A 24,015-nucleotide genomic window follows, 5' to 3' on the forward strand; every position below is an offset into this window, starting at 1 on the left:
CGCCTTTGGTCAAACAGCTTGCCTTGTTCTCAATTCTCAGTAGATCCAAGCAATTATAGATCTGTCAGTCCAATCTTTACCTTCAACATGAGCTATTATACAATATGAGCTACAATGTTTTCTAACACAATGGAGAGTTTACCAGTAGTTTTTTCTGGAGGTTTTTCTGGGGAGTGGGTTTGATTGCGTTACACACAGCTGCTGGGTCCCTTTTCAATACACATTGACTGAGCTACAGAGGCCAGCTCAGCATGCATCAATGAATTAACATTTTGATCTACCTGCAACAGTCTTCATGACATGAAAGCCAGAGCTTTGCTTTCTAGATGAAAAAAACAGAGATTCACGAGGAGATGGTGGAGTCCTTTAGTCAGTGACATGTGACCCTACATGCCAACAGCCACAGAAAACCACTTGAAGACAGCAGCTGGGCAGACAGAGGTGTGGTGCACATGAAGTTAGGAGAAACAACAGAGGATGAGATGTTTTGCTTGTCATTGGTTGTGTCTCTCCAGAACAACTTTGCTGGCCATGCATCAGTAACTGAGAACAGAACTTGGGCAAAGATGCTTCATTTGGTTTGTTGTTTTGAAACATGAAGAGGCAGAAGACACATCTATGGAACTGGGTGGAGGTTATTGGAGTCACAGAGCCTATCAAACAGATGCAGTGTGGACTTGCCCAAGCCATGATCCCAGGCATGGTACTTCTCAGAGCATCTGTGCAAGGACCAGGTCTGCCCTCGCCACCAGCACATGCAAGAGCAGAGGATGTGGGAGAACATGACATTGTGGGAGGGATCCTGTGTGCTAGGTGCTCGTTCTGGGTGAGGACAGGACTGCAGGAGCTCTCCTCACCTGCTGCAAAGCACAGACTTGCCCTTCGCTTGGCATCAGCGGGGCTGGCAGTTTCTTCCATGTCCCCAACACACACCATGAAATCAGGACCACCTGGGTCTAACAAATTGTCTGGCAAACGTAACCCAGCCTTTAACCCATTGCTGGGATCAGACATTGGTGTTACCCTTCTTCCCTCACAAGCACTTGTTTTCATACTGACAGCTGAAATTGCAAATCTGACCATTTCTTTGTAAGTATAACATAGGGGTGTAATCTGGTATAGTGTATTTGCAAGTTCCTTGAATATAGAGAAGTTAATGGGGGAAAATTTTCTCTGCAGAGATACAATGATGTGCTGAGGTGTGCAGCTATGTTAGCAGGTGGTAGGATAGGAAACACCAACTCTAGTATCACCAGAAGCTGAGGTATCTGTTGGGTCACACCATTAGTGCTGTTTGGTTTTGGTGAAGCCATGCTTACCCGTGGAGGTCACCACTCATGTCTGAACATGCAGGCCAGACTCTGTGCCATCAGTCATAGCTGTTCCCCTGCCTTCTCAGAGGCTCTGGGTGAAAAGCAGCTGCAGACCCCAAGGGGGGTTCCTTGAGGTAGCTGCTCTGGTTCCTGCCCAGCATCCCTCGGCATTGCAGAGACGCATCATAACAGCCTTGGAAAAACTTTTGGTAGCATCCTAGATGTATTTCAGTTTATTGAGCAATCTTTCAGAGCATTTAGATGCAAAGAGACTGCAAGAAACCACTCGAGTAAGGGGAGGTGTAGGACTCATGAGCAGAAAATGCTTTGGCAGGGGCAAACAATTCAGAAACAGAGACAGCCAGAGCTGCAGCAACAGAAAGGGAGGCCCTGTGAGGTGTTCCACCAGGGTGCTTCCCATGCATGGGCCAGAGATGCTACCTGCCCAGGTACTAACCTCAGTGGCCCCCTGCCCATTAACCTGTCCCCATGCGGCACCCAGCACTGGCACTGAGAAAAGGAGAAAAAGGCACCATGTGCCTGAGGGAGGATAGTAGCCCTATTGCAATGTTACCCATTTTGCCTAATTCACCTCTCCCTCTTATGCTTTTCTATCACTGCTGCCCATGTTTCTCCCACCATCAACGGCCTTTTTCAGTTTACCTCTGCCTCAGACACATTAATTTGCATGTTTTTCAGGCTGAATCTCATTTCACTCCCCACCATGCTTCTGTTCTCACTGGGTGCCTTTGTATTAGTCCTTTGTCCTGGCAGGTGTTTGCAGCTTGTCCTAGTTTAATATCTTCCGCAAGCCTCATTGTTTACTTCAATCTTCTGCATCCCGATGAAGCTGTTTGGGAAAAGGGGCATATTGTGGGGGTACCTTGGCAGACAGCCCCCGGCACATGGCTCCCAGCACTGCAGCAGCACCAGGGAGCTGAAGCAGGATTCGCCCTGAGCAAACCACACAAGGAACCCATCACATAAAAATATGTGCTTTGCATTTATTTCTTACTTGTCAGCAACTGCTGAGCCCAGGCTCAAGATAAAGCCATGCAAATGATTTATGGGCTGTAACTAATATTCTAAGACAAAAGACAAACTGATCTGTGTGTTGAAGGGGCAGTGAAGGTGCAATTCATTATCTAACAGCTTACTCTCAATCTTATACTTCACAACAAAAAAAAGATGTAAACATGATCATGACCTGACCTGTATGACCAAATCAGTGTGCAGTATAAGTGCAGATTTGTAATTAAATATGTGTGGCAAAATTGCTCTGATAGGCACCTACACCTGTTTGTTGAGGCTAAGGGGAATAAATAAAAGCATAGTGTAATTGCATGACCCTTAAAACAGTAGAATGTCTTACCTAGAAAACTACGTGGGTAGGAATATTTATGTCAGCACAGCTAGAATAAAATGCTCCGGTTTAGTAATTCAACTAAATTTTTTTTACACTATTCTTCGGAAATAGGTATTTTGGCAAAAAATGTTATTTTCCAAAGAACACTTTTGCAGTTTGTTCATAAAAAAAAATATACAGTAGATTATACTTCAAAAATAAAATCATATTGCTTCTGTGTCTTTTTTTTTTTTTTTAACTGAAGCTGCTCACCAAAGTTAATTATATTAAAGCTGCATCTTTTGGCAAGCATGTTAACCTCTGAAACAAATGCACACATTGTGCTGCTGTCCATAAGGAACAGAAGGTGAACTTAACCCATGCAAAGAAGCCCAGTCCAATTTCCTGAAGGCTCGTAGAGATCCTAGACATGCTGATAGCCACCTGCCAACATTTTAGATGAGTGGGACTACCCACTGATCTAAATCAAAGAAAACACCCAAAGAAGTGAAAAATAGCTCCTCTCACCTGGTCCTGCTTAGCTGTCACCTGTGTGGTGATTACCATGATTACGGTAACGTGCTTTCCCAGCCTTGAAAGCAAATACAGAGGAGGTGGCAGCTGCTGCTGCTCTTATCTCCAGTGCTGGGAGGAGCTGTGAAAACATCTTCATCTGGCATCTGCAAAATGTCCCTGGCTGAGCCCCAGCCTGGGACAGCACCTGGGACAGCATCTGGGCCAATTTGGGCCACCCCACTGTCATCTGACAGAGCCAGGAGTTTTATGGAGCTTATAGCATGAGAATGGGGCTGTGATTGCAGGTGGGTCCCATTTGCACATCAGACTGGCTGGCGTAGTTAATTTAGTATAAAGCAGCTTATGCCAAAGACACAAGCAAGCACTAGTCTATGTGTCCTGGAGGAAAAAAAAAAAAAAAAAAAAAAGACTTCTTAAGGCTACTTTTGGACCCAGAATTTGGGGCATGTAGTCCTCTGCTGTAGCCACAGAGGGGGGACATTGTCTTTGGGTGTATATGAGGGTCTGCAGATGTGAAAAGACCATTCAGCTGGGAAAGCAGCTGGGCTGTAATTCACAATGTTTCCTTAGACAACCATAACAGATGCAGCAAAAACAGTCCTGTCAAGAAGAATGGGACATGGTAAATAACCTTCCCATGCAGATGTCTTTCCCAGTGATCTCACTGAAACAAAAAAAAAAAGACTCTGAAGGAAAAAAGCTGAAGTATGGTGGAGCACGATGCTCCATGGGGATTCAGCTTCACCAGAGTACCACAAGGTTAGAGAGTGAAAGGGGAGGGCAAACAAGCTGCAAGAAAGAGGAGTAAGAATTGTTCCCCAGTTAAAATATATTTGTAGAAAAAACAGCCAGGACTTCAAGTTTACAGAGAGGAACCTTTTCAGGTGAGCTGGCAGACAGAGAAGGGCTGAAAGAAGAAAAATAATTCAGTGAAATAAACTCTCCATGGAGTTGAAGAGTTGCTTTTCTGCCAAACAGTCCTGGTTAGAATAAAGTCTGTTTGGAGCTTATCACCTGCCTAAATTGGTTTGGGATGCCTCTGTGGCAATTGCTGAGTGAAGAGCATGACACTGTTTCAAGAAGGGAATGGGAATAATTCAATAATGTTGAGGATAGATGAATGTGGTGGGCTAACTTGATACTAAGGCCAGGGTGTCCAGCAACGCAAGATAGTTTAATCTTATATACAGAGTTGGCCACAGCCTTCACCAGGTACTCTTTGGTTAAATACACTTAAATGGACCATGTGATTCAGAAACTCCTTCTGTTGTTTTATCATCCATGCTTTACTGGTATTTTTCTTTCTATAGCTTTCCAGGTATACTTTGCAACTACCTGAAGCCATGCAGTCTTGGAGTCATACACTGCTGAAGCTAATGGCACACTTGCAGTCAGAGGGCTTAGTGAAAACAGGGGGCCAGGGCAAAAGCCAACCATGAAATGTGAATCAGCTCCACAAAAAGGCAGTGGAAATACTGCAAAAGCACATGGCTGCAGGCAGGAGAAGAACAGACCAATCTTTAGGAACAAGTTATTGAGCAAATCACTCCCTAGTAAAGGTATTGTTTACTCAGCTCCAGAGATGACAAAACACATCAGGAGGAGGCAGCAAGCTGCTGAGTTTTTGCACTGACATGAATCACAGAATCACAGCATGGATAGGGGACCTCTGAGGATCATCTAGTCCAGCCCTCCTGCCCAAAGCAGGGTCAGCTACAGGCAGGTTGCCCAGATCAAGACATGGAGAGTCCACAGACACTCTGGGCAACCTGTGCCAGTGTTTCACTAACCTCACAGTAAAATGTTTTCTTGTGTTCAAGCAGAATTACATGTGTTTCAGTTTGCACATTGACTCTTGTCCTGTCACTGGGCACCACTGAGAAGAGCCTGGCTCAATCTTCTTCATTCCCTCCCATGAGGTATTTGTATACATTGATGAGATCCTCCTGAGCCTTCTCTGGACTAAACAGTACCAGCTCTCTCGGCCTCTTCTCATACAAGAGATATTCCAGTCCCTTAATCATCTTAGTAGCCCTGCACTGGTTTCACTGCAGTAGTTCCACATCTCTCTTCTACTGGGGAGCCCAGAACTGGACACAGCAATCCAGGTGTCCCATCAGTGCTGAGGAGTGGGAAGGACCACCTCCCTCCACCTGCTGGCAGTGCTGCTTCTAATGCAGCCGAGGAGCCTCCTGGCCTCTCTTGCAGCAAGAGTGTGTTAATGGCTCGTGTTCAATTTCGTGTCATTTTCCAGCTGATCAGCCCCAGCTTGTCCTGGTGCCTGGAGTTATTCCTCCCCAGGTGCAGGACTTTGCATTTTCCCTTGCTGAAAAGAAAGAGGTTCATCTCTGCCCATATCTCTAGCCTATCCAGGAGTGGGAAAGTGAGGGATGAAAAGAAGGGGAGACAGAGACAGAAAATATAAACGTTTTATGAAAATGAGGAATTTTGCAGTTTACCTTGGTGGAAAATCCCTGCAACTTCAGCTCAGACAGAATAGCATAGCGCAGCACAGAATAGTTCAGTTGGACTTGACCTACAATGATCATCTAGTCCAACAGCCTGACCAATTCAGGGCTGACCAAAAGTTAAAGCACATTGTTAAGGGCATTGTCCAAAAGCCTCTTAAACCCTGACAGGCTGGGGGTATCAACTACCTCTCTAGGAAGCCTGTTCCAGTGTTCTCAAGTTAACTCAAGCTCATGTTCTTCAGTTTGGTTTGGTTTGGTTTGGTTTGGTTTGGTTTGGTTTGGTTTGGTTTGGTTTGGTTTGGTTTTCTTCCTTGAAGAACTAGTACTTAGTAATCTTCAAAAATGCCATCATGGTTTTCGCCTGTGGCTTCTCCTGATGCTATTCTGTTGGATCCAACTTGTTTCTACTCAAATCTGTCCTGATGAGAACAGGTGCAACTCAGCTGAAATCATGATGACTGTATATAGTCCCATATGTCCCTTCAGAGTGGAAAAAAAAATAATACCATCTAGTAAACTACAAAGAAAAATAAAATTTGTGGTTTCAGTAACTTTTGCTACTTTGTGTAGTCTGAAAAACACATTTTGCTCTTGAAGCTTGACAACAGCTCATTGAAGAGAGCCAATAGGTTTTCAACAGTCTGTATTTAATATTAAATGTCTCTATATCTGCAGGCATAAACTAGTAATGGGAAACATATCACTGGGAACAAACACCCACCTCAACCTGTGGTTTCCTCTCTGGTTTTGATTAAATTCCTGTATTTGCAGCAAAGGAAGCAACAAATTTATGACTTTGTCAGTAAGAGAAGATAGGTGAACTGTTGCTCCATCTTGATTTACAGTTAATTTATTTTTATCTAGCAGTCAACACACCAATACATTCTGTTACAGGGTTGGGATTTGGAAGAGCTTTCAGAGAGGAAATAATGTTTCCTGATCCCTTTTAAATAGTTAACTCTTTTCCCATGTCCTATCATCAATTACAGTGAAAAGTGACTGACAAGAAATTTTTGTCTAGATGAATAAAATATTCCAGAGACTAAATACATTCATAAAACCAATTTGGCTCAGAGAATGTGCAGGTTTATGTTCTTTATATGTCAGCAAGTTCTTTGACCTTGGTAAGGAGCTAATCACCACTGAAAATCATGACCACATACCATACTGTAGGTTCACTTTTAAAAATTGAAAACATCAACTCCAACATCATCTGTATGTTGGTTGGCACTGAATAGCTGTATTTCTAATGATTATATTTACATTGGGGTTTCCAAATGTCTCTTTTAAAGCCTGTGTAGTTAATGGCAAAATGTGTTGCTGATGAACGCATTGACAGAACAAATCTGGCTGGAGGTCTTCAGCAGATCCCTACTCCATCAGCCTGCTGGGCAGCAGCACCAAGCATGGGGACAAGAGTTGCTGTTCGCTCCTGCCCATCGCCCAGAACTGTGTGTGCTGTCACACCAGCCACAGAAACAGCAGTGACATTTCCATACCATTCCTCGGGTCTCTCCATTGATGAGAGCAGGCTGACAGAGCTGTGGTGGTTCAGCCTGGACAAGAGAAGGCTCCAGGAAGACCTTATTGTGGCCTTTCAGTACTTAAAAGGGCCTATAGGAAAGATGGGGACAGACTTTTTAGCAGGGCCTGTTGCAATAGCACAAGGGGTAATGGTTTTAAACTGAGGGGAGATTCAGGCTAGACACGAGGAGGAAATTTTTTACAATGAGGGTGGGAAAATACTGGAACAGGTTTTCCAGAGAGGTGGTAGATGCCACATCCATGGAGACATTCAAGGATGGGGCTCTGAGCAGCCTGATCTAGTCGAAGATGTCCCTGCTCATTGCAGGGGCATTGGACTAGATGAGCTCTGAAGGTACCTTCCAACCCAGACTATTCTATGATTCTATGTCCATTCTGATTCTATGAAAATTTGGAAGGACTTGAGTAGCAGGACCAGGCTTACACAGTGGAGTACGGACAGTGAGGAATTGCACAGCACAGTGTGGACCTGCAGTCCTAGCAGATCACACTTGGCATTTCAAATAATTTCTTCAATCGTTTGGCTTGATTTAATTCCCAGTTGACCACAGGATCCTGTTCACAGAGCTGCTAGTTATTTTACTGCAGAAATTGAGTGCTGGGTTACATTTTGGGCAGGGATAAATCATAGCCTAGACTGTGGCATCGCAAAAAGGAGTGAAATTGTGAAAGATCATCCATTTCTCATGCCCCCATCTCTGGCCCTTCCTTATGCTGATGGGGAAAAGGTGCAGAGCCACTGACTTTTTCCTTCCCATCTCTTCCTACCCCCTGCAGGTACACGTTGCACCTTCTGAGGGTCAGAGCACAGGTCTGCCTCAGCCATTATGCAGCTCCTTGTATTCCCTCTCCACCCCAGCAGGCATTTCTGTAATCAAAGGACAAAATCTGTCCCAGAAAGTTCTCACCAGTACAAGAAATTTCTGTCCCTGCTGGCCTTGATCACTTGAGCACAAGCATCTTGTGCATAAAGGACAGTTACAGCAGCTGTCGTTGTTGTATGTGGATCTTCTAAAATAAATGACTGGTTTGTACTGATATCCATTAAGAATAAGCTACAGGATCAGCAAAGGATCAGTTGTGTGGTATTTATGATTCAGCAGCAAAAGCTGCCCCCTGGAGGAGCAAGTCATTAGGCAAATGAGATGTAACGAGGTCCAAAAATACCTCCACACATCCAGCAGTGAGCTTCATTGTTGTAGTCACTTTACTAAGTTAACCAAAGAGATTCAAAAACTGAAATACAGATACTTTACACAGAATGAGTTGGTAGTACAAATAAACAGAAGTAACATTCTTCAAGAAATGGATTTTAGTTGTGTTTTATAAACATCAATAAATACTGAAAAAAACATGAGAATTAAAACAGAAACAATAACAACAACAACAACAACTTTAAGCTGTCCCAAGGACTATATTTATAATTTCAGATGATTATTGATACTTTTGCAATAGGGATTTCATCCAGAAGTCCTTATCTAATTAAAAAAGGAAAAAGAATAGTAGTCAGCATATTACTGATACAAAACCAGAGAAGGGATCACAACTAGAGCAGAAAAACAACACATCCAGTGAGAACCATATTACAATTTGGCAGGCATACTCTTAATGAACACCATGTATGTGTGACGAAGACAGTATCACTATTACAGGCATGAAACGATGAGCGAGTGTCATTATCCATTGTACAAAATGAAAACGAACATTAGTAAAAGGGGAAATGAAGACTAGAAAAAGAAAGTTAAAAATCAAAAACAAAACCAAAAAACAAACACAAAGGAAACTTTAAAAGCCACCTCTTCATAATAGTCTAAGGCAAATGTTGCATGCACTACCTCCCCAAGAAACTAGACAAAGCTCTTCCATCCCCCGTGCGTTCCCTTTCATTTAGTTTCATGAAGAAAGGTTGGAGAGAGCAGAGCGCTGGGAAGAAATGCTACAAACCTCTAAATTAGTGAAAGAACTTCCAGCATCACTGTTATATTCTGGGTAGGAGGAACTGGAAGAAATTATGTTTTTCAGCCTCTGAAGTGCAATGATCAATAGCAAAAGGAGAAAAGCTAAGAGGCTAAGGAATATAGAAACATAGACATAGACGTTGGATAGACGGCCAGGCGATGAATCCACTGAAGTTGAAAGGGATGTGGGATACAGCTCCAGAAAAGTCCCATTTTCCATGTTTCCTACAAATCCAGATGAAGGGTCGAGTTCTGACATTTTTGGGTTTGTGTTTTAAAAACCACAACAGATCTTGGATTCAAAGACAGTTTTAGCAGCATAACCAAGGGTTTATTTTAGGCAACTATTTTCTATTTTTCCATCACCATGAAGAGATGACAAGTCAGCCAGTGATCAAATTTATCCTTTACTGATCAAACCCAGGACAATGTAAGATTGTATCCTTCAGAACTGTAAGAAAGAAAAGAAAAAAAAAGGCAATATTAATTTACTGGTAGATACTGTGATGTAATGTGCACCTGAGCCAATCTAGTTCCTCAGAGTTACAAGTTATTATTCCTTAGCACAGAGTTGCAACTCTTAAAGCATTAGATAACAGCTATCTTTATATCTCTATTTTCCAAAATGCAGGGATTATGAGAAATCCTACCCATCAGTGAATTAAAACTTACCCTTCTCCATCATGAGCTGTTTAACTGAGGAACAGCACAATCAAAAATGTACATTATATGGAATTTTTATTGGAATCCAAATTTATCTTGTGGATGAAAACTAGTCAGGGAACAAAAAATCTCTATCAAGGCTTCAGATCCCCGACCTAGAACAAGGCTGCTCCGCACCATGATGGATGACAAATCCACTGCCATTAGCCACTTACTCCATACTGCCTTGCCAGAAGTACTCAAAATGAGAAAATCTGCCAGACCTGCCTTCTTACTATATATTTATGAAATGGATCAAATTATTTCAAAGATCAAAATGCATCTCGCTCTAATGCTGCCACGGGGATCTCAAGGGCAGGCACGGTTCAGTGAACTGTTGCAGCTCCTGACACCTACAAGCAAAATCCCAAGGGAGTGGGCAGCCCCGGCAGCTCAGCGAACGTGAGGGGACTATCCAAAGGCAGTGAACGCTAACAGGGAAGAGATCCCATCTTTCAAAAAGCTTTGCCACCACCCACTTTGGGGTGGAACTTGGAAGCTCGGGTGCTGGCAAAGGTTAGAGTAGCAAAGGATGAGCAGATCAGGGTAAAAGCTGCTTTTCTTTAAACTGACATGGTCAGTCCCCAGGTGCAGTCTGAAAGCATAAGAGAAGGCCTGGTGATAGGGAGTCGCTTGTACAAAGCTGACATGCTGTAGCTGAATTACATGGCGTAACCCCTTGCCTTTGTTGTGATACAAAACAGATAATGCAAAGCGCAAGCAGGTAGGAAATGAAGCTCATTTTCTGCATATAATTGTCCACATGCAATCTTTCTATCCATCCATCCATGGTCAACCTCTCACTGCAGATATTCAGGCACTACAGGGAAAGGCGGCAAGCTTTCCTCTTGCTAGGAAGACAATATCCGTACAGAGCTACATTCCCAGCATGGTCCCTCTCATCTTGATCTTGCTTGCAGCATTGTACTGTGGTCCCAGTTCAATACAATTATCTCTAAATCACAGTTAGAGGCTTTGGGGAAAATCCCACTGATTTTCACGGTAATGTAGAGCAAACACTGTCAGTGTTAGCCAGAGAGACAGAATCAGGCCCTTAAAGTAACGATGTGACAGTCTGGGGTCTCTCCTCCTGTGTGTGACACAACTGCCCAAGTGTCTCTCTGAGTTCCCATGAAAGTGTCCCAGCACTGCTCCCAGCAATGTTCTGCCTTATAATTTTTTTCTTTTAAAACATGCTACCTCTGCTGACTTAGTAAAGTATCTCTTTCTTCAAGAGGCCAACACTTTTTGATGCCAGAAGTGACCACAGAAACACCAGCCTGAACTAAAGGCACTTAAGAAGGATAAGTTATTTTTCTGTTGATGTTGTTTCTTCCCTGAGAACACAGAAGCCTTGGAGACAGCCACTGAAAATGCTAAGAAGTTTGCTTTGCAGTCACTGAAGTTATTTGCATAGTTACCCACTTTTGCACTGTAAATTAAATTTAGGAGGTTATGCTATATGCTGCAAGTGCCTCAGTAAGCAAGGACTACATTAAGCAGTAGGTAGAATCTAATTCCATGTTTTTAAACCCTATTTTATTTTCTATACCTCAGAACTACATCTATGCGACTATGTAAAAGAGGTTAAGGCTATTCCCTGGTTTTGGGGACAACTTGTGTGCCACACTGCATCAACATGGCTAAATTCCTTTTTATCCCTGTGGACAGGATGGCCAAATCACAGCTGCCTTTGGGAATGAACGATGGCTAACCCTAACCCAAAATACATCCAGGCATTGCTTGGAGGGTCCTAGTTGGCCAAAACCATGCCAGGAGGTGTGCTTGCTAATTCACCAGGAGAGGTGATGACAAGCCTATGCCCTGGCCTGGATTAATTTACTAGAACATACTTATCTATATTTTAATGGATAAAAGGTTACATTCCAGATGTTGTTTTATTGTTTATTTATTGCATTTATTATTTTATTGTGGAGCTTTTGGTAGTCTTAATCAAGCATCCTGATAGCCTACAAGAAACGCAGTACAAAAATGCATCTGCAAATACCATATAAAAATATTCTTACTCTTGTAGTACATAACATATTAATGCATAAAATATACTAACTCCAAACCATTTATAACCCTAATAGTATTTATCTCCACAAGAAAAAGTGTTTATTGTACTTTGTGAAATAATTCACAACAGACTGAACAAAGAGCGATCCTTATGAGATTATACTCCTTTTGAACTGTCTTAATTTAGTAATCCAAAATTACCTAACAGAACAAAACGTGTTTGTTTCATGTTCTGGAAGTAGTTAAGTGTGTTATAGCTGATTTATCCTTTTTAAAAGATAAGCTTTGATATAGAAGACGTTTATCCTCCATTACTTGTCATAATGAAAAGCAGATCCATTATTAATTGAATTGCTCTATAATAACTTAAGGAATTAGTTCCCATAAATTCTTTAACATGCCAGAAGTTAAAAGCCTTTAAATTCCTCACAAATTTGAAATCCACTATGTTCTACTTTTACCATTAACAGTTTTGGCCCTGGTACAAGGAAGAACTTTGGCATGGTACTTTCTTTGAAGTTAGTGGAAAATTTATGATCTTAAGTAGGACTAATCAGAACCTCACAGTTAAGCAGAGACGTGACTGCTTTGCTAGATCAGAGCCTTTATAGGTCTAACAATGTCATCTGGGCTATTTTTAACAGAGTATTTTGTAGAGAGATCAGAGACACTATAACTCTGATTCCAAATTACTATGGCCCAGATCCTAGTTGCCTCACTCACACTGTGTAGTGATGTGATGTGTAATTGAATCTCACCATAAAATGTAGCTTCAGCTAAAGTGGCTCTTTGGGTAACATTTTAGGAAGAAAAAAAAAATCTTTGTTGTTTTAATCACACATTTAAAAATATGGACCTAAAGTGTAAGGTCCTACTCAGTCTAAAAGGATTTTAACAACCATCTGTACCCTGTTGGAGTAAAACAGCACAATCATACAGAGTGTGAACGTTATCCAGTCCTGACATCTGAGTTGTATTCATAAGAAAGGTACAAAATGCGTACAGAAATCACATGGCTCTGATTCTGATCCCTGATAACGTTCCCTGGTGCTGTTCCAGCATTGCAATCCTGCCAGAGAGCAGCCAGGCCGGCTCAGCCAGGGATGCAAACACTGTTTTGGACTGAAATGCAGCTATGTGGTCCTAGGGCTGCAGGAACCTCTGCCATGCTGTAAATCAGACCTCCCAGCCTTCAAGAGGGGGACCCACGAGCAGTTTTATTCAGTGCATCAGGGCTACCACTTTGGATCAGGTACCTGCTTCTGCCAGGTTGAAGAAAGTAAGTGGCGTAACCATTTGTCTCTCTCATCCTAATCTTCCCAAAGAAATAACCACCAATAAAGCCAGATGTCAGCTTCACCTTCTTGGTTGCTAATTGCTTTTGTGTGTTTCTGAAAACTAAATGCAACATCAAAACGTCAAGCCCAAAACTGTCCCCCAAAAAATTATCGGGAATTTTGTCACTGACTTCAAAGTATAATGGCAAAATAGAAAGTGGCTGACTACAATAAACCCCTTGTCTTTCAGAGAGCTGTGAAGTGATGAAGAAATTCAACCAGGGAACTAAAGTTTTCAGATTCTGTAGTGGTCCCTACCTTTCACTCTTCTGTTTTTGGAAAGTTGTGTTGGTTAAAGTCAAAGACTGAGTTTAAAATGCTGTTGCTGAAGAGGAACACTGACAGAAGAAGGATCCCTGAATAACCAGTTCTGAAAACTCCTGGGACAGGAGAAGTGTGACCTGTCTGCTGAGGGACTTCCATTTGTGTGGTGTAGCTGGATCTGGCTTACCTAGGAAGTCCCAGATCATACTCTGCCTTTCCAACACCAGCTGAGTTTTCCAGCTGCTGTTACTCCACTGTTACACAGCCTTGCTGCTCTGAAGGACAAACTGCTTAGATAAATTCACTCATTTCAGCAAACTACTCACAGTACCAAGAAGGCACAGACTCCACCACCACTCTCTGGTGCTTTTAGATGTACAAGATAGTAAAACCTTGTTCTGTTGCTTCAGTCCCCAAATATGAAGTGTGGCACACAAGGAAAAGCTCTGCTAGGCACATGGTGTCATTTGTACATTCTCACTTTTCAACCACCACTATGTAAGAGGTAAATCCCAGGTACCCTGCAGTATCATGCCTGGGTAGCCATACCAAAGCTGTCAACTGTCTGCATCTTCGATGGCACCTGTAATGAAACTTATTTTTTCCGAAAATGGAAATGTGGTCAGGAGCAGAGGCCTCATCAATTAGCATATGCTTTGGGTGCCAAATTATATGTAACAGATACAATTTAATCTTGAGCATCACTGAGATAGTAGTCGTCACCTTCCAGTTCAGTCTAAGGTGAATGTTAAATGAGACTGCAGCACTCTCCAGGATGGCAGGCAGTAAACAGGGAGCTTTTTCATAGTCCAAATGTCATAAATCTTTACCATCTAGTTGCCTGTATTGTATTTCTCTGCATATCTTGATGCAACAAGTCTATTTCTCCAGGCTCAGTGAAATATAATTTAACAGAGCATACTCACAACCACTGAGGCCCTAAAAACTGAGGAACAGGAAGCAAAGGTAAGTCTGGTAGATTCATTTTCTGAGGAGTTTATCAGCCATAGATAAGCACATTGTTTTCTTGGTTCTTCCTGGCTTTTTGTGACTACAAGCTGAGAAATACCCTGGCTATTTCAGAAGCTTCAAAACGTTAGAGCATAGAGGCAAATTGACATCAAAAGAAATCAGCGTTTTTAAGCTACATAAACTAATATTTTTGTCACAATCTCCCATCAACTCTTTCTTTACAGGTAGAAGGTATTCTAAAAAGCCCTTATTGTAAACAACTCCTAACAGAGGAGAGATTAATTTGTCTTTACTGCAGTTACAACTGTGAGGTCCCTTGTTCTATCATATGCTATCATATCCCATCCATATGCTGGTAATTGTGCCTGCCTGCCTTTCCTAAAAACTTAGAACCCTTTTGGCTGTTTTCAGCCCAGTGTATATGGATGAGTGCAACATAAGGAATAGATTACTACCATCTTCTTCAAAACAGGGGACTCTGCAGAGGGCAAGGAGTCACTCGCTGACCCAGGATAGCTGAAGAAGCTCATCCACGTCAGATGTCCAGGGATGCCAGCAGAAGGAGCCTCTGGCCACCCAGTTTCATTATCCCTGCACATGCTGTCCTCCTGCAGATCCAGCTGCACATATGTGTCCAGTAGGACACGGAGATGAGGGTCAAAGAAGCGGACCTGCACTAGTGGAACAACGTGCCCACATGGGATGACTTGAGCCATTCAAGGACAGGAAGGATCTGATGGTTAGAAGATCCTAGATGACACCAAAATGACTGGCCATTAATCTGGCTAGTAAATGGCTAGGAAAGGGAGATGCGTTGCAAGATGGTATTCTGGGTTTGTGCAAAAATGTCTTATTCTGTATGAGGCAGACAGCTCTTTGTTTTGAGTAGGTGAGGGGAGGCAGAGGACATCCATTAGAGATGACACTGAGTATCTCTATGACAGAACTCACTAGTGTGTTGTGCTCTCTTCTGCCCTTTTAGAAAGTTAAAGCAGAAGTCAGCAGATAGTGATATCGTCCCCTTATGACCTGAAACAAGAACCACCTCTCCTTTGTTCAGCATCAGGGCAGGAACAACAGGAGGAAGACTGTGCAGGTTCCCAGGTGATACAGCGATGTCAGTTCCAGGATGAAACCTCCTCATCCCTAAAGGTCTCTTGCCCTTCAAGTTCTCTTATCATAGTGATTACTTCTAAAAGCTGGCAGCAAGTTTTCACTAGATCTATTAAAAAAAATAAGGTTTCTCATGACCTTTGCTAATTTGATCTATGTATGGAGGCCAGCAAGCTTCTGGTTTAATTCTTTCGTCTTTGTTTTGTACATTTATTTCCTTTACCATATAGGACTATATTGCCACATATAATCCTTCCAGCTAGCATGTACCACAAAGCATTTAAAGCCATTAAAAATATGTTTGTATGCTTATACCAAAAGACTGAATGAACTTTATATAAAGGGAACGTTTCAGCTTTGAAAGCAATTTACTCTAGACTGGTAAAATGTAGCAATTTAACATCACACAACTACACTAGACAGTAGATCTAGACAGAAAAATAAGTTAACAACATTCCATTGAAAATGTAATTAGGAAAGGCAAAGAATAACTGCTCGCTTGGAGTTTAGCAAGGATATGGTCCTTAATACTTCTTGCAAAAATGCCTTTGGCAATTGAAAGACCACAAGTAAGTAGGATGCTTTTTTCGTGTGTTCTGTGCTCCAGGAGCACAGAATCCCTTTACCAGTCTGCCTGGGAAACAGGATCAGTCACCAACTGACTCAAAAAAAAAAAAAGTACACACATGGAGAAGGAAAAACTGTTTCCTGCCACAAGCAAGGTCTTGCTCTTAATTTATTACCTAATTTCATTTTTTGTTATGATTTAATATTATTTAAACATGACTTTTAAAATCTAAGAAGACAAGTGCCCAGATGGCTTGTTTGCAGGTTAAAATCAAGTTATATTTTGTTTGGGGTTTTGTGTGGGGCTGGGAAAAGAAACTCACAGAGCTATAAGCATACTTAGATTAATTCAGATAGGATCAAGTGCTTGTATCATTTACATTTCCCATGAATCCGCACATTATAGAGATATTTATGTCAATGTAAAGCAAAGACATCATGGACCTACAGCCTGTCAGTTGAATCTGCTCCTTATAAGTAAGAGAAAAACAAGCAAAGTGAATGAATAAAATACTTACAAGCAGGAAGATACGGGGATGCAAGCCAAATGTCCAATGCGCAGGATGTGGTTGGTTATCACAGACAAATCTAAAGGGACTGCATGCTGAGAACAGCCCCTATAAAAAACCAAAACAAAGCTGAAGAGTTTAGTAACAACTACATTAATGGAAAAAAAAAAAAAGTAAAGGGAGGAAAAGTGCTGAATTTTTACTGCTCTCAGTGCCACAAATTTCATGGGAAAACAAGCCAACTGGAATGCTGGCTTGTGTTTTATTTCTGCTAGCCACGTCCTTCTGCTGTCCAGTTATAGCATTGCATGTATAATATCAAAAACATGCTTGCCTCTTGATCTCTGTTTTACAGCCATGCCTCGACACCTTTCTCTTCTTCGGTAGAGTGTTCAGGACCAAGAGAACCCGCTGTCCCCTGGCACTGCTTTTAAGCACTGAACCCCTGTATCTGCACTCCATTTCACATTGTTCCCTAAAGACTCCTGCCAGGAATCTGGTTGTTCTGGATTACACACCATTATTTATTAATTCTCTTTATTTTAGACAATCTGCAGTTTAAGTTCACTTACCTGAAATCCCCAAACTAAATACTGTATATGCACAAGGATAGCTAGCAGATTTTTGTGTGCTACATTCACTCAATACATAAAATTAAAATGTGGCCCCGAACTGTTTTTAATAAAGCAAATTAAATTGATTATATATGAAGAAACAATCCCAGGCGATGCAGATTAAAGCAAAAGTAGGGCCACTTTCAAAAAGATCCTCCCCGTTGGGAAAGAAAAAACACTTGCACAATCATTACACATCTCACAGCTCTACCCTTTCAGCACATTTGGTTTGAACTGCATTAGAGAAGCAGATCTCTGGGGATGAATGTTAATGCATTGTTGTGTTGCTCTCATCCCTTCAATCACTGAATCACTTATGGTTTAAGCCTGTCCAAGTTCAATAAAGAAAATTATCTAGTGCAGCTGTTGAAAGTCAGCACTATTGAAATCCAAATGTTTTGATAACATCGATTATACTAATGTTCCACCCAACAGGAGTCAGACAGCTTCCTGACCACCTCCCGTGCAGAAGGAGAGGTGGGAGGCTGCAGGTGAACCCCGAGGTCGGCTTCCCAGGGAATGGACCCAGCATGTCCTCTGGATGCGAGGACATGCACCCCATCACCTTGCCCAGGAGCAGGTAGGCTGAGGCATGTGGTGGTACTGGGATGGAGACAGGGATGCCACAGCCCCCACATACCTCTTCTCTGGCAAATCTGCCTCATGTAACAAAAAGCTCGATTTTATGCCCCTCAGTTTTGTCTGCTCGTAGCAGAGATGCTTCCCTTCCTTTTGTTTCTTTCAGAACAGCTCTCCGGGGGGAAAGAGGCATGGATCTCTGCAATAGGGACTATATCTTCGAACAAAATAAATATAAATAACTTTGCTTATTTTCTATCTCTCTTTTGGTCTCTCCAGGATCTTCTTTAGTCCCTCTCCCCCCAGATACAGAGCGATGCTCCTGCCCATTTAGCCCTTCATTCAATACAATGCCCCAGTCCCCGGCAAGGTGAAGGGAACAGAGCCTACCAAATCTTGAGCTGATTAAGCATGCCAGAGATGCAGTGCAAAACACAAGACATCCTCAAGTCTCTTTAAATGTGTGCATTCGTATTCAAATGGTGAGTGTACACAGTTAGATGGAGAGGTCTGAGCTTTCAATTACCTTTGAAAAATATAGAAATATTGGGACCAGAACATCAATAAGCTTATTCACAGGAGACCCCTTGGCATACACAGTTGTATCCCTCCATCCTTCATCCTTCTTGCACCAGCCTAATGTCTTTCACAGCTGCAGCAGTAGCCCACAGCCAGGCTTGCATTGACCAAGTTCTGGCACAGCAGGATTTGGCCCAAACACTGTATTTAGTCCCACTGTCAGTAAGACAGGTGGGGAACTGGGACCAATCTGTTGCCTGTGTCTCTCAGGATGTAAATGGGGAAAAGACTCTCATTGCTGTACATCTGGGACCTCAGATGGGGAAATGGGGTCCTCCCTGGTCCTGCTTCTAGCATGGGACTGCAAGTCTGAATCCCACACAAAGGACATGCAGTCCTGAGGGAAATCAGTCTCCCTCATATGCTGGTTTGCTAAAAATAATTATTTCCCACTTTTGTTGAAAATATCAAAAGATTATAGCTTGCTGAAAAAAACAAACCGAACCAAAACAAACCAACAAACCCAAAAGCTCACTCTTTGCTGACCATAGTGTTGGGTCATATTTGACTTCTCAGTGTCCGGTCCCAGCTTTATTCCCTTTGTTCCCACTCTGAATATCTTTTGTTCTCATTGGCCACTTTCAGACAAATTCAACCCCAGACAGAAAATTCAAAAGACAGTCGAGCTCCCAAAGTTTAATGACAGCAGATGATCAGGAAGAGGAGACACAAAGGTTCACACAGCCATTTGGTTCCCCCTAACAGCTTTAGATCTCAGTAATTGACTACTATAGTCAGACACAGCCACTGAGATGTCACTGCCACAGTAACAGAACACGGATGCCTTTGGAGCCAGCAGGCTGGACAGGAGGTCCAGGGCAAGGTTAGCCAGGGAGGAGGGAGAAATTGGTGGCTATCAGGATTCTTTAATTCCTGCATTTTGTGGAATTACTTCTTGTTTGATCTCTTGCAACACCCAATTGGAAAGTTTTGTTTGAACAGAAAATTCAGTGTAGGGTGGAATGGCTGCTTAATAGGAAATGTACTTTTCCACAGGGCAAAAAGAAAGGAAGGTAAAAAAAAAAAACAACAACAACAAACAAACCCAAAAAAACAGTTAAAGCCTGTTTCCCTCAGTGGAACAAGTATATGAAATTATTTCAGCTCCTTCTGTCTTGTCATCTTCTTTCATGGTTGAGACATCCCGTTCTTGCTACCCCTCCCCGCAGAGGCTGCAAGTGGCTGTGTGGAGCATCCCACCAACTTTGATAAGCCTCTCGGGAGAAGATGCCACCCAGCACATCTTGGGGGGTGGTGGTGATGCAATTAATCTCAGAACAAACAAAAGTTAATTAAGCTTTGTTAGCTCATGCCTGGCTCCTGATAACCACCTTTTGTATTTGAGATAGCAGACTTCTCATAGGGCAGTGCTCAAGCTCCTCCACGTCATTTACTCAGAACAAAACATAGCAGCTAAAATATCAAGCCCCAAGGCAAGGCATCCTTGTTACCAGAGCTTGCTTTCATTCTCCATCACACTCACCTGTGAAGCTAACAACTTGCTCAGACCCTCAGGTTCAGCATCCCTCCAGGTAAAGGAGGAAAAACTCTCGGACACATCAGGCACTACCTCCTTCACCTACCAGGAATACAGTTTCTGGACAAAATGTGGCTAAATCTGGAAGTGAATGGATTTAAGGTCTCTATTGTCCCCTTCAGTGCTGTGGCACGGCATCGGGCAGGATGAGGTGGCTGCCTGGACTAGTGTAGCTGGGAGCCCCCGTCCCTCACACTCCATGGGGGCACGTCCACCCCCATCTCCGGAGCCCTCCCTGGAGACTTCAGCAGGGGGCTCTGCTGAACAATAAGTGGCCCTTAACTTTGCTAGTCAATGGGGTTATTAATCCTTAACTAATGAAGTTGTGAGCCAGTAAGTGGAGTCCAGAGTAATAAGAAAACACCTTCCTATGGTAAAATTCAGCTGACACACTGGTTTCAATATATTTTATAAAAACAAAGTGTATGGTCCATATCAAATTTAAAAATGTCAAGCAGATTTCATTTTAACCTCCTTAGAAATCCTGACACAATATAAAGCTAGGACAGAATTTTTGCACACTTGATGCAACGGAAACCTCTGTTAATTTTGTTTTAGATTTTTTTTCTCCCCAAAGGAGCAGATTCAGTACCAACTATGTACTGTGAACTTAAATGTCAAGGGAATTTTAGGCACAGATGTGCTATCACAGTAACTCCACTTGCTGTAGCTCTGCATCCTGACTCAGGTGCCTCAGCCGGCTTTAACAAGAGATGTAAGAAAACAGCTTTGTCCTTCAATTCTCTCCTTCCCCTCAATGGTATAACAGAAAAGATCTCCATCCTCACACCATTCCTTATTTCACCAATGCAGGTTGCAAGCCCTCCTTTGACAAAGGGACTGTGGCATTATCATATCTGTATTTTCATGCATAATATTTAAATATTGTCACTGTTTGCAAAGCAGTCTGCAATAACTTATGTGAAGATACAACACTATTGCAAAGGGAGTTGCGGTGAACGTGTAACGTGTAAGCATAAGGGGGCAGGGTTGCACCTGAAATGCCAAAAAGAGCAAGTGAGGATAACATAAACCATGGAAAGAGAGCATCTGCTGGTGCTAGATAGAGTGATCTGTGCAACATTGCCTCTCAGGTGTTCCAGCTTTAGAGGACACTGTTGTGCTCAAATCCAGAGCTAGACTAATTCCACTGACAGGGATCGTGGCAGCACGAGTGAGGGCTTGTCCCACCATCTCACCAGACAGCCAGTGAAGGCATCATGGCAAAAGCCAATGTGCTAGGACATATCAAGGAAATTAATGAAATGATGCACAAGGTGCCTATACGAAGCTATAAGTAAGCACAAGGTGAAGCTCGGGGAAATACAAAGGTGATAGCTTGAGGGAGACAGATGCTGAGAGCACGGAGTGATCAAAGCCCGGGGGGTATGTCTCAGTAAAGCAGGAGAAGTGGTACATCACCTATGGAGAGACTATCGAGGACACTTGAAAGTGAAGCCTGCAATAGATGTATCTGGTGCAGGGGAGAAGGGGGAGCAGCAGAAGGACTGACAAAGAGGGGAGATGCAGCTGAAGCAGCAGGCTAAGAGGTGGGTTTTTGCGGCAGCGCCGTGGATCGACTATGCCGTAACAGGATTTCCTCTGCGCAAGCGAGGAAAAGGAGGTAACCGCAGTCATGAAGACACAAGGGGAAGAGTGCTTGCAAGAGAGTGCAGGAGGCAGAGGTGAAAATATCTTAACTTTTTAGTATTTAAATTCCAATTTTCAGTCCTATCAGAAACACCAGATTTTTCAGTAACTTCTGGATGCACTCTGTCGTTGAACTAATTCCTCTTCTGCTTTGCGTAGATGGGGCACCAGGAGGAAAACTGTGCTGCTTCCTGCCTCTGATGGGGAATTTACAGAATACAATTTATAATTTGCGCTGCACCAGTAAGACCCAATTATGAACCAAGACACTTGGCAGACACAAGCTATCACAGTCAGCCTTTTACATCTGAAAAAGGTTAACAAGATGCAAATGGCAATAAATTCCTAAGCCAAATATATTCACATATGTACACTCACCGACTTAGTGATAATACTAGAGTACACCTGGATGCTGAAATAGCCCAGCACCCATTCCCCACATGTTAAAGGTCCTACAGCATTTCTCGTGCTGACAGCAATGCACACGTATTGGATATAGCAAGTAGCAGTCTGCAGGCAGGCAAGCCTGCACGCCAGAGCTGAGGAAAGCCAGGGAAACAACAGGGAGGCAGGGGTGACAAGCCTGCACCTCCTTCCCCACCTTGGGTGATGTGGGTAACCCAGTCTGAGGAAGAGGTGGGGAAGGAAGGCAGCCAGTGCTCAGCTATGACCAGCAGCAACCACCCCTAAGGAGAACAAGCACTTCCAGGCATCACAGCAGAGAGAAGGAGGCTGGTAGTTTCAGGTTGCCCCTCATTTCAGTCTGTTCAGGCACAGAAAGTCAGAGCAGGGTCAAAACAACAAAATTGTAAGTCAAAAAGCAAAATTATAAGGAAACAGACACCAGTTCTACATCTGGATCCCTTATCAGAATAAAACTGCCAGCACTATGTATATCCTATATGGGCCAGATTTTATATATTGTTTCTATTAATCTTTCTCCCATTCTGCTATAATTACTTGATAATTAAATTTAATAATACTCAGTATGCATTCCTAATTGTCTTTGCTTATATAACTGTTAATCAACGTGGCAAATGCTCAGTCCTTTACCACTATTTTCACAATTTCCCTCTAACTGTTTAGCATTTGCAAGGGTAGGAAGAGTTTGCTTCACTTGCTGTGTCCCAAACTTCATTACCTCTACTGAAACGATATTGTAACAGCCTGCAGCTTTTAGCTAGACATAAAGTGTTTGGAAAGGGTGCATTTTTTGTGCATCCATCCCATTTTCTGTTTTCACATTGTGCTGTCTAAGCTCAGCTCTTCACCCAGCACACTGGATAGGCATTTTACAATTTATTTGCAGAGAGAGCAATTCCTTTCCTGTCATCTTCCCACAAACAATATGAAAAAGCACATGGGTGGCAATCTAGGCTTTATACCCACAGAGCCAAAAATGTGCTTGCACAGTGATGACCCAACACACTGCACTATCAACCCCCCAGTCTGCAGCATCTTTCAGAAATGGAAACCAACCTGTGCCTCCCTTCTCTTGCATCCCTCCTTCCAGAAGCAGCGCACCCCCAGATGCTGTCCCCATGTTCTCCCAGAGTGCTCCCCCTCCTCTGCCTCCAGCAAAAGCAATTTCTCCAAAACGCAGTGTTCATTCAGTTCAAACACTTTAACAACGCACAAAGTAAGGACAAAAATACGTTCTTTCCAAAAGATATTCGGGAACAATCAAAGCACAGGCCTAACACATACCTAGGTTAAACGCATGTGAAAATCAAATGCCCTTGATTACGGCCCACGAAAGATAAAACATTCAGAAGACTCTCCCGGAGCAGCAGCAGCCGGTGGGGCACGGAGAGCAGACGCTGCTCCCCGGGCGCACGCCGGCTTCCACAACCCGCTGGGGGACCCTCTTCGGCACCGGACAGCGGAGCGGCTCAGCTCAAACCCAGGGCACGAAAAAAGCGCATCGGGATTTAGGCAGGGAGAGGAAAAAAAACAAAACAAAACACACAACAAAAAACAACCAAACCCAAAGTGCAGACCTCTCTTCCAAAGGGAAACGGCCAGATCCCGCCGGAATGCTTCGACTCAGGCGTAACCGGCAGCGCGGCTCCCTCCTGCCCGCCGCCGCCCCGCCGGGGTCAGCCCCGCTCACCGCGCCCGGCTCCCGTTGCCGCTCCGGCTCCCGCCGCCGTCCCGCGGTGCCGCGGAGGGAAGGAGCACCGCCCCCGGCCCGCCCCTCGCCCGTCCCCGCCGCGCCGCCCGCCCGCCGGCCGCCCACCCCAGCCCCGGGGCACTGCGCGGCGGCCGGGGCCGGAGCGAGTGGGGGCGGCGGGGGCAGCCACTGCCCCTTCGCCGGGTCCCGGGGCGGTGTGTACTGTGGCAGGGGCGGGGGCCCAGCGTGGCAGTCCGGGCAAGGTGCTTCACTCACCTTGGGGGAGAACGA

General features: G+C 43.5%; 1 protein-coding gene across 1 annotated transcript; it reads right to left on the reverse strand.

Moving 5' to 3' along the window:
- Positions 1-8,380: 8,380 nt before the first annotated feature.
- On the reverse strand, positions 8,381-23,778 carry SERTM1 (serine rich and transmembrane domain containing 1). Its single transcript, XM_082066456.1, has 3 exons — positions 23,612-23,778; positions 16,662-16,760; positions 8,381-9,620 (listed from the first exon to the last, which is right to left on the reverse strand). Exon 3 carries the CDS (start codon positions 9,426-9,428, stop codon positions 9,105-9,107), a length of 324 nt encoding a protein of 107 aa, XP_081922582.1. The 5' UTR covers positions 9,429-9,620; positions 16,662-16,760; positions 23,612-23,778; the 3' UTR covers positions 8,381-9,104.
- Between the last annotated feature and the right edge of the window lie 237 nt (positions 23,779-24,015).

This window comes from Streptopelia decaocto (assembly GCF_964273445.1).
Source record: "Streptopelia decaocto genome assembly, chromosome: 1".
Classification (NCBI taxonomy): Eukaryota; Metazoa; Chordata; class Aves; order Columbiformes; family Columbidae; genus Streptopelia; species Streptopelia decaocto.